General features: G+C 35.5%; 1 protein-coding gene across 1 annotated transcript; it reads right to left on the bottom strand.

Moving 5' to 3' along the window:
• LOC104738367 (disease resistance-like protein CSA1) lies at positions 228–581 on the bottom strand. Its single transcript, XM_010458551.1, has one exon. It carries the CDS (start codon positions 579–581, stop codon positions 228–230), a length of 354 nt encoding a protein of 117 aa, XP_010456853.1.

Below are 10,593 nucleotides of genomic sequence, written 5' to 3'. Positions count from 1 at the left end.
TCTCTTCCCCAAAATTCTTTGCCGAGTAGTATAAGAGCTGATGGGTTTCCTCTAGCGTGATCCACAAACTTTCTTGATAATGTCAAGAGGTTCCCTTCATCAGAGGCAGAACGTGTGGCATCTAAAAAGGCGTGATGACTGAAGCACTATAACCCTTCCTTCTCGTTTAAACCTTGGACCAGTGACTTGTCGCTTGCCACGATAACTATCTTGCTCCCTTGTGTGATTCATCCGCGGTCTCCTAAAAGATGCACTATCTCGTCCTTGACATTCAAATTGTCCAAGACGAGAAGATGTTGGGTTTCAAGTAGCTGCTTCTTCACGTCTTCATCATGTGTAGTCTTATCCGTTATCGACAAAGTCACATACTTTGTCTTCTTCAAAATACTTTCCAAGAAGAGGTTTAATAACAAGCCGAGCTTCTTGTCACTCTTCATTTTTCTGCGGATTTGGTTCCTGAAGAAAACAGGTCTCTCAAACTCACCTTTTATCTCCTCAAACAACATCTCCGCGAGTTTTGTCTTCCCGATACCTTTTATCCCAACAACTCCAACTACGCGAGTCTCCTCATAGCAATCCATTTTAACTTCTCCTTCAATTGCTCCACACGTTTCTTGATTCCAAAGAAAGGCGAAGTAGTATTATTATCAGTAATAATAGTATTGGTAATATTTTTATAATCTCCTGCTTTTTTTGCTTCCCCTTTTGAAAAACCTTAGTCTCTCTCTCATTGGTTTCCAGTTTGGCTAACATATTCACCACATCCTAGACAAACTTGTCCAAAAAATCCGACTCGTTAATACTACAAAAAACGAAAAAAAAAAGAAGGGAGCTCTTTACAGTTTCAACAAAATGATGAAAATTCTCAACTCTATGTTTTTATTTTTTATTTTGATAACTACAACTTTATCTTACTCCATGGATAACTACAAATTACCTAGCATGGGGTAACATAAATTTGTAGTTATCAAAATCTGTTATTTGGATTTAACACCTATAATCATACCACTATCACTTAAAAACTGCAAAACGATCGTTGTATATATGTTACCGTGCAAAGGATTAACGATGTCTAAACAACATACTTATCTAAATATGTATTAACATTTAAAATTTCAAAATAATAAAAAACACATAAATCAAAATATTTTATGCACTTCGAAATATACATAAATTAATTACAATATTCGTTATCCTGTGTTGTAGCACGCGGGGTATCACCTAGTACACAAGTAAAGTTGATAACTACAAATTACGTTTTACTTACGTTTTAGAAAAACCTTTTAAAAACCTTGCAAACGCTTTACAAGGTTGGAAACCTTTTAAGAACTTTATAAAAGCCTTGTAACTTTTTTTTTTGGCGGAAAAATTATTGTGTCGAAATATTTTGTCAACTTTTTTTTGGCGGGAAAATATGTCAAAAAAAATTTTGTGGCGGGAAAATTTGGTTTTCATTTTATTGATTAAACTAATTTTCATGTAAGGGAAAAATGATCATAAAAAATTAAAAGAAAGAAAAAATGAAAATGACCAAAAAAATGGATATTTTTGGAAAGGTATATCAAAAAGGGTATTTCTAACTAATTCTCTTTATTAATTTAGTTTTCTTGTTGAAACTATAATTTATCAAATATAATATGTTTATAAATATTGTCTTTTAAATATACCAGATTTTCAAACTTTTTAAGAATTTAAGTCTAATACTCACATACATCTTTTTCAAAACGTATATTATTATTATAAAGTAACAAACATATAGTCAATTATTCTAGCAAATACAGAAAATTCCTAATACATAGAGATGAGATATTGAGACATTAATATAAAACTAACCATATCTAATCATATCTCTAACATCCCCCTCAAGATATTGGAGGGGTAGCTATCATTCCAATCTTGCTTCTTAGCTCACTGAATTGAGTTTCTGCCTTGTGGTAGTGAATTCATCAGGGCATCTGCAAGTTGATCTTTGGTGTGGACATGGGATATGAGTAGAGCACCTTGTTGTACCTGACCATAAATGAAATGATAATCTATCTCATTGTGCTTCATTTTGGAGTGGAAAACTAGGTTTGCACATAATAACGTAGCTCCCACGTTATCACAATAAAAATTAACTTTTAGTTTTTTTTTTAAATTGTTTTTTAGGTTCAGGTTCTCTTTTTTTTTTCATCTGAAGATTTTCATTATAAAATACGATTTTGAACTACAAGGGTGGAATACATTTTTGAAACACCAAGCTGGACAAAAAACAAAGCTATCCCCAGAAACTAGAGCCCAAAAGAGGGAAACTACACCCAAAAGAGGGAACCTTATACCGAAAAACAAACTACAGAACCTGAAGGAACTATCAATGGAATAATCTCAATTAAGCCCAAACCAGAGAACCATGGAGAAGGCGAGTTGAAGTAGAACGAATCGGGGACCCTGACAGAGATATTGACGAAGGAAGATGAACGCACTAGCTCAAGAAAGACGACCAAACCAACCTTCTAGCAAAACTGGAGGAAACCCAAACAAGTGGGTAAGCTGAACCATCCACGATTTGCAATAAGAGGAACCCAATTGAAAACTCAGCCATGGAAGGGCAATCAGAGACAAACCACAAGCAAAATCCAAGAAAGATTACCGTAGCAGAACAAGTCAACCAGGCTAACAACCAAATCAAAGAAGATAGGCCACAAAAGAGCTGATACCAGATTGCACGAAAAGGTCAACCCGTAGATTAAGGACCTCTAAATCCAAAGACCGAGCCTAAACAACGATTAGACCGTAGTAAAAAAAGAAGGACATAAGCTATCAAACAACATAAAACCAAAGCCAAGTCACTCAACACAACCAAAAGAGGAGGAACCTAAAAAAAATGAGGCCGATGTCGCAAAATCAAAGGGAACTTCAAGCAAATTCAGGGATACGAGAAGCTGACTAAATACAAGCCTCAGCCGAGACAACACCACCACAAAGCAAACAAAATCCAAGAAAAAGCTCTTCATATCCACCTCAAAAGCAACCGGAACATGTGACAAGTCATCACCGACTCACAATCAAACGAGAACAGAGCCAATGAACTAGAGTGTCGAGACATTAAAACCAGATCGACAACCTTGAACCTCCACGACCAGGTCGGAAATACAAAAAGGAGCCACCGGAGAATAAATCCACTTCCGAACATCAAGAATCGGCCACCAATCCTCCGAGATAGTCACCACGCCGAAAGGAACTTACCATCACCGAGAGTAAAGGACAAAGGTTGGAGACAATGAAGCTGAGTATTGAAAAATCTAGGAAGACAAACTAAAACGTGAAGAAACTGGAACCGACGATGGTGCTGTGGAAGCCACCCATCGCCGACCATCGGAGAAAAGCTCTTGGTTGACGGCTAGGGCGAACACTTCCTCGAGAGAGAGAGTAAAGTTTTTTTGAGATTCAGGTTCTCTATTTTACATTTATGGTGTAGTTTTAAAGGAGTATGAGTTAGTATTTGGAGTTTAGGGTTTAAAATTTAGTCATTTTGTATATAGAAAATGTGTATTTTTAAAAATATACAATATGAAAAGGTATTTTAGAAAAATGACACAGAAATTAATGAATACGAAAATGCTCCAACTTTTATTGGTTTTATATAGATTGCAAATCAATCTTATGAGAAAGAGCGAGTCTCATGCCTTTATAGGTGCAATTAATCAAGCAATCTGAATCAAAATTTAAGGTGATAGATATATAGCTTAAAATAGATATGTTGTAATGTGTGGTACATTCAACTTCTAACAAATTTATATATATATATATATATATATATATATATGCCCTTTTTTCCTTTTCATTTTCATTTTCAAACAAAAAATCAATTTTTGAAAGACAAAATAATTAATTTCTATCACCAAAATGATGAACAAAGCATTCTCATTTATATTTCCAATTCTTCTCGTCATTCCTGTGCTAGGTTAGTATTTTTATTTATAATCATTGTTAAACGTAACATTTAGTTATTTTCATAATTTATTTTTATATATGGCATTTAAAACTATCAATTTAACTATAGTTTTGACATATGTCATATGTGTCATAATTAACTTTCACTACTGAATTTATCATATCTTTTACAAATATTCCATGCTAGACCTAGAAAACTGACACCAAAACAGCATTTTTGTGATAATTTCACCTATTTTTGTAAATTTATTTATTTATAAATATAGATGGTCATAATATATTATGAAGGAATATTGTGATATAATCTGATTTAACCTTTTTTTTGTTCTTCCTTTTTGTTAAATGTGTCAAGATAATCTTCACATAAATGGTAATACTTGATATTCTAAGTAAATTTACATGACATTTCATTTTATTGTATATAATTCACTTTTAGTTACAATGTTATGTGTGTTGTGTCAATAATAATAAATGAATTTGATGAAATAATATATTGTAAACATTTTATTATTACTTTTAGTCTCTTCAAAACATCTATTTTTACAAGACGAATATAATTATTTTTTAAAATTGAAATAATTTATGTTTCATGGTTTATGTACAATTAGTTACAGGATCGACTTCATGGAGCCATACGGGCCAACTGGGCCATATCTTAGGCCTCTACCTGACCAAAAACGCGGGAAATGGATAAGAGAGCGTTGTGGAAAGAGGTGTAGGGGCCATCGTGAATTTCAATTTAAGCCATCGGCATCGGGTTATTGCGAAGAGAGTCTGATACTTGCATGTGCGTTTCTAGGTCATCTCCGTCGGAGAGATGTTAACAAATTTCTTAGGGTATAAAGCAAAAAAAAATAAATCAAAAATGTTAATAAAGTGTAGAATCAATCCTTAGCTAAGGATTTTTTATTTTGATCCTTACGAACATGTGTTGACATCTAATTCAGTAATGAAAAAAAAAACTTGCGTTTATTAGTTTACAAAAAAATTATTTCCTTTTCCTTGGTAAGAGAAATTATTTCCTTTTTCTTTTGACGTCCAAAACTTGATTCACATATATAATGTCACTTATAATAAAATAAACAAATATTTGTTCATTCTATAATATAATATTTTTATTAGTGTTATCCTATAAATTTTGTATCATAAAGCATGATTTTGTAGGATTTTTTCTTGTATCACAAAAATTGATTTTTTTGTAATTTTTTTCAATTAATGCTATAAAATTATAGACATCAAGTTAATTGAGAATTTGTTATTTTGGTAAATTAATATTGGTTAACAGTTACGGAAAACAGGTTATTATAAATAAAATTACATTTATAGTTAAAAAAATAAATGTTTTCTTAATTCATGTAAAAATCTTAAAAAATCATCCTTTCTAATAGAGAGGAAGTAGTAATTTGGTGTGTGTTGTATATTATAAACAATTAAAAATTACTCAAATATCATACAAATTAGGTGAATACAGAATTTTTTTATTATTACTACAACATTTCGAGTATATATTTCATACCTAGCCTATTTTTGTTACACATTATAGAAAAAACGTAATTACAAAAAATGCCATTATTTTTTTAATTTCACATTAAAAAAAACATATCGTCAAGTCAGAAATCGTTGACATGTATTAAATAACTCAGCCGTAAAGCGCTACAGCGGAAATGACGACAGAGTTACGGTATGTTGCGGCTAATTTAAGAAAAATGGCTTAATTTATGAGCAAACGATTGACTTACGAGCATAACCCAGCCTGGAGTTATGACTGACTTAATGAAATTATATGAGTTATGAGAAATGACTGACTTTCGAGCATAACCCAACTGTAATTACGGCTGAGTTATTATCCGATGGTTGATTTGTCAAAATTTTGACTGACTTAATACTTCGACACGACTGAATTAACTTTCTCTGATTGGCTAAGTTATTAACGACGACTTACTTATGGATGTCGTTAAGGCTGATTTATGTTTAAGTGTCATAAATCATGAGCTGGATTAACGAAAAAATCGCCCATTTTACGGTTGACTTAGTAAGGAAAGATTAATTACCAGAATAGCATGCAATTACGACCGATTTATTAAACGATACGGTTGAGTTAAAGATTTTTAGTTGAGTGACAGCATTAAACGGCTATATTTGGCAGCCGTTTTTTCGTTCGTTAGCTAACATAATAGAATTCATGGAGCGACTAACTTAAAGTTTTGTTTGATAGCTGGTTTATTTAGACTGATTTACATGTTCGTTTGGTAGCTTACTTGCCACTTCATCAATTAAAAAATCACGTCGGATGTATCATTCCATGTCATCATTTCATGTCATCATCATTATAAGAAATACGAAACGTCTTTTTCTACTCGTCTTGTTCTTCACCTTGTTCAAAATTATTTACATGTTCTTCACCTTATTCTTCACATCAATAGAGATATTCATCACTTAATTTTTCAACATCCAATTCATCATCGTCTTCCTCATTCTTCTTCATTTTCTTTCATCCTACTATGATATATGATAGATCTTGTTCCGGTAATTGTTGTTTCCGGTAATTGGGAAAGATAAATATGTATTTAACACCGACGATAGAGTGTATGGAGTTCTACAGATAGATGCGGAAACAACGCACGACAAGCTTGTGTAGATGGTTCTCGATGACTAGGGATTGAACCTGTTGAGACATCAGCTAAAGTTGAGCTACATGTTCTTGAGAAATGCTTGAAACATATGTCACAAGATACTCCACCAGTCGATGCAGTTAGGAATTTGATGGAGACGATGGACGTTGCATAGGTCGATGCAAGGAGTGCATCGGTTGACGCAGCTACAGATTTGGAGGTTGAATCGGTCGACGCAATGATGTTGCAACGGTCGATGCAAGGTTGCGTCGGTCGACGCAAAGTTGCATAATCATAGATGTGTTCATAATTGCCTGGTTTGCTTGTTTTGTGTATTGTCTGTGTTTGTCTTTTTTGCTTGTGTGTATAGTCCAGTGTATTTGTGATAATACTCACGCATCTCAATTGTTGTTTGTGGTGTGCATGTATGAGACGTGTAATCAAGGCGATGAGGAGGAGGATGATCTAGGGTCTCGTTTATTGTGTTATGGTTATGTTATTGATGTTGGAACCTTGTATAGAATCATGCTACGTTGTTGGATAGAATGGTTAGGAATGATATTGTCTAGATGATTATGGTTATATGTATTCCGCTGTTCATGTTATTCGTTATATGGTTGGTTAGTAATGTTCATGTTGTTGGTTAATTAAGTAGTATAGGATGCTTAATTATATATTTGAAAAAAACGGGTTGGGTTGTTTCAACTCAGAGGCTTTAAGATTGGCGATGTCTTTGCTAGACCTCGTTGTAGGACAATGATATGGAAGCAAAGACGAGTTGGAGAAACGACTGAAATATCTTTCGGTAAGAGATGGATTTCATTTTGATGTACCATTATAAAATTCGAGTACAGTGATTATTAAGTTCTGGGTTGATGGATGTCGTTGGAGACTCCGTGCATCAAAACAAGGGAATAAGCCGCATTTTTATGTTGGTAAAAACGATTCGGAACACACAGGTTCTGTGATGGAACGTTCTAATCGACCTCGACAAGCAACACCTGATATTTTGGGAGTTCTTTACAAGGACTTTCTTGGTGATGTTCGTCAGTCAGTTAAACCACAAAGTGTCAAACTAATTATCAATAAGCATTTTAGTATAAAGGTAATTACTAATTTCAGCTGACTTATTAGTACATTCAGGTTGACTTATCATTACGTTATGGCTATGTTGTTTACATTCCGGCTGATTTATTAATACATTTTGGCTGACTTACAGCTTTTTCTCGGCTGAGTTATATATATATATATATATTATGGCTGACTTATCATTACGATATGACTGGTTTATTCTCATTCCGGCTGATTTATTAATATCTTGGTGTTGACAGATGGATTATTGGAAGTCACATCGAACACTAAGGTTTGCAAGGCAGATCGATCAGGGAACTTCTGAGAGTAGTTTTAAAGAATTACCTTCTTACATATACATGATAAGACAGGTGAATCCGAATACAGTCACGCTTCTTCAAATAGATGGGTGTGGAAAATTCAAATATGTTTTAATTGCTTTTGGTGCAAGTGTTGCTGGGTTTCCTTTCATGCGCAAAGTTGTTGTTGTCAACGGTACGTTTCTCCATGGTAGTTACAAATGGACCCTTCTACAGCCCTAACTCAGGATGGTAATTTTCAAATTTTCCCAATAGCTTTCGGTATTGTTGACACTGAAAATGATGATTCTTGGCATTGGTTTTTTATGCAACTCAAAGTTGTTATTCCTGACATAAGGATCTTGCCATAATCACGAACAAACATTAGTCAATAGGGACAAAAATTGGTGATGTGTATCTGTTGGCTTCTCCTGGAATTTACACTTACCATTTGTATAAGAATATTTTGGTAAAATTCAAAGGAAAACATTTGTTCCCTCTAGTGAAAAAAGCAGCAAGGTGTTTTAGGCTTGCTGATTTTACAGAGGCTTTCAATGAGATTGAAGTTGTGACACCCCGGTTTCAGGGACATGCAGAGGTTTAAAAGAATTGATTTGGTCACCTATGTCACCAAAGTGCACTTATGTTTTCAGTCAAGGGTCTTGAGAGAACTATAGAGTTAAGCATGCAATTCTCATGATGGGTAACCTTTGGAAAGTGACTGTCGGAACTGTGCGAGTTAGGACAAAACATAGGAAAAGATCATGTGGTGATTTGTAGGGACGGTAACAATTCTTTAAAATCTCTCGGACGTAACACACCGGTCGTCGGATAGAGATGAGCTCACGGGCCTAGTGAGAGGATGTGAGGCCCATTAAGGAAGGTTGACCCATGGACTGGGATTGGACATGGAGCCCACTAAGAAGTGGCGGTCGAGATGTTACAAGTGGTATCAGAGCCAAACCCAGACGAGTGTGGAGTCAGTGGTCTCACACCGTCCAGGGTGACGGTCTTGTTACGCAACGAGGACATTATGATCTATTAGTGGGGGTGAATTATGACACCCCGGTATCAAAGATATGCAGAGAGGTTTTAAAAAATTTATTTGGCAACCTATGTCACCAAAGTGCATTTATTTTTTTCGGTCAAGGGTCCTAAGAGAACTCTGGATTTAAGCATGCTTGAGCTGAAGTAGTCTCAGGATGGCTAACCTTTTGGGAAGTGACTGTCAGAGTTGTGCGAGTGAACACAGGAAAAAATCATTTGGTGATTTTTCGGGGTAGGTAACAAGTCTTTAAATATCTCGGGCGTAGCAAATCGGCCGTCGGGTAGAGATGGACTCACGGACCTAGTGAGAGGACGTGAGGCCCATTAAGGAAGGTGGGCCCATGGAATGGGATTGGACATGGGCCCACTAAGAGGTGGCGGAGAACAGATAGAGGATGCGAAATCGTAGCGAACAACGCTCTCACAAGGTGTTGCAAAACTGTTACAGGTAATTCATGTGTAATTGTTACATAAGTTGGTCGTTAAATGCTTATAAACCAGACATGTTTTCATAAATCAGCCTTTCTGTTTTTTTTGTTCTTCTCTCTAATCGATCCTTGTCACCGCAACAAGACTTATGGATGTGAAAACGATTCACCATCGTTGATGGGTGACAAGGGCCGATTAGAGAGAAGAAATAAAAACCGCCCTTGTAACCGCAACAAGACTTATGGATGTTTGTTGCATGGGATCTGCAGCTGGGATTACATATACATCTTTTCATGTTGTAAATGTGGATGCAAAAAAATGCACATGCCATCGTTTTGACCACGAGAAATTACCATGCGTCAATGCAATCCCATCTGCAGATCATATGGGTGTGTCTCGTATATCCTTATGAAATCCTAACTATAAGGGCGATTAATTGGTTAACGCATACGCTGATTCAATCATGCCTCCAGATACGGCACTCCCTGTTCCTCAAAATGTAACTAACCAACCGTCTTGCCTCCAATTGTTGTAAACCAGCCAGTAAGGCCCATGAAAATTAGGATTCAATTATCTTTGCAAGTTGCCTTGGAAATAAAGGCATAATGCGAAAACTTGTTCGATGTAGTAATGTTTACTTTCAGTTTGTTTTCATCAAACATTTGTTTACTTTCAGTTTTTTTTCTTGTAATAAGTCAGCCGTGAAGAAGGTATTGCTCGACACCATATTGTTTAAAGGTTTTCGGTTTGGTTCTTTCTTCGGTTTTGTGCGGTTTAGCGGTTTGGGATGGACGGGAAAAGAAAGGAGGTATTGGCATGGGAGGGTAGGAGAGATCAAGCAGTGGCTGGAAGGTAGCTTCTCCTTCGTCGTTCGGCAAGGATGTTGAAGGGAGAGTCCTTGTGCTTTGGGCATAGGAGATGGAGAAGGGAGATCCATCATCTATATATCTGTGGGGAAGGATGTGATTACTTTATGGTGGATTGGAAGAGTCAAGCAAACTCTCTCCTAGGTGTTATCAGGTAAGTTGTGTTGTTTTAGTGTTAGATCGATTAGAGAATTAATGGTTGTGGTGGATTAGGGTTTTGCGGCTAATACAATCGGTTTTTTCTTTTGCTGGTTGTCTCCAAGTAATACAATCGGTTCTCACAAGCCTCACAAGTTTTTGGCTACCGACTTTCAGGTTACCTAGAAAGTGTTTAAC

This window comes from Camelina sativa, chromosome 13, assembly GCF_000633955.1.
Source record: "Camelina sativa cultivar DH55 chromosome 13, Cs, whole genome shotgun sequence".
NCBI classification, from domain to species: domain Eukaryota; kingdom Viridiplantae; phylum Streptophyta; class Magnoliopsida; order Brassicales; family Brassicaceae; genus Camelina; species Camelina sativa.
This window is presented reverse-complemented; position numbering and strand designations above follow the sequence as displayed.

Excerpts from the sequence above, each read along its gene's own strand:
- LOC104738367 (XM_010458551.1), bottom strand. The coding sequence starts at position 581 with ATGGATTGCTATGAGGAGACTCGCGTAGTTGGAGTTGTTGGGATAAAA.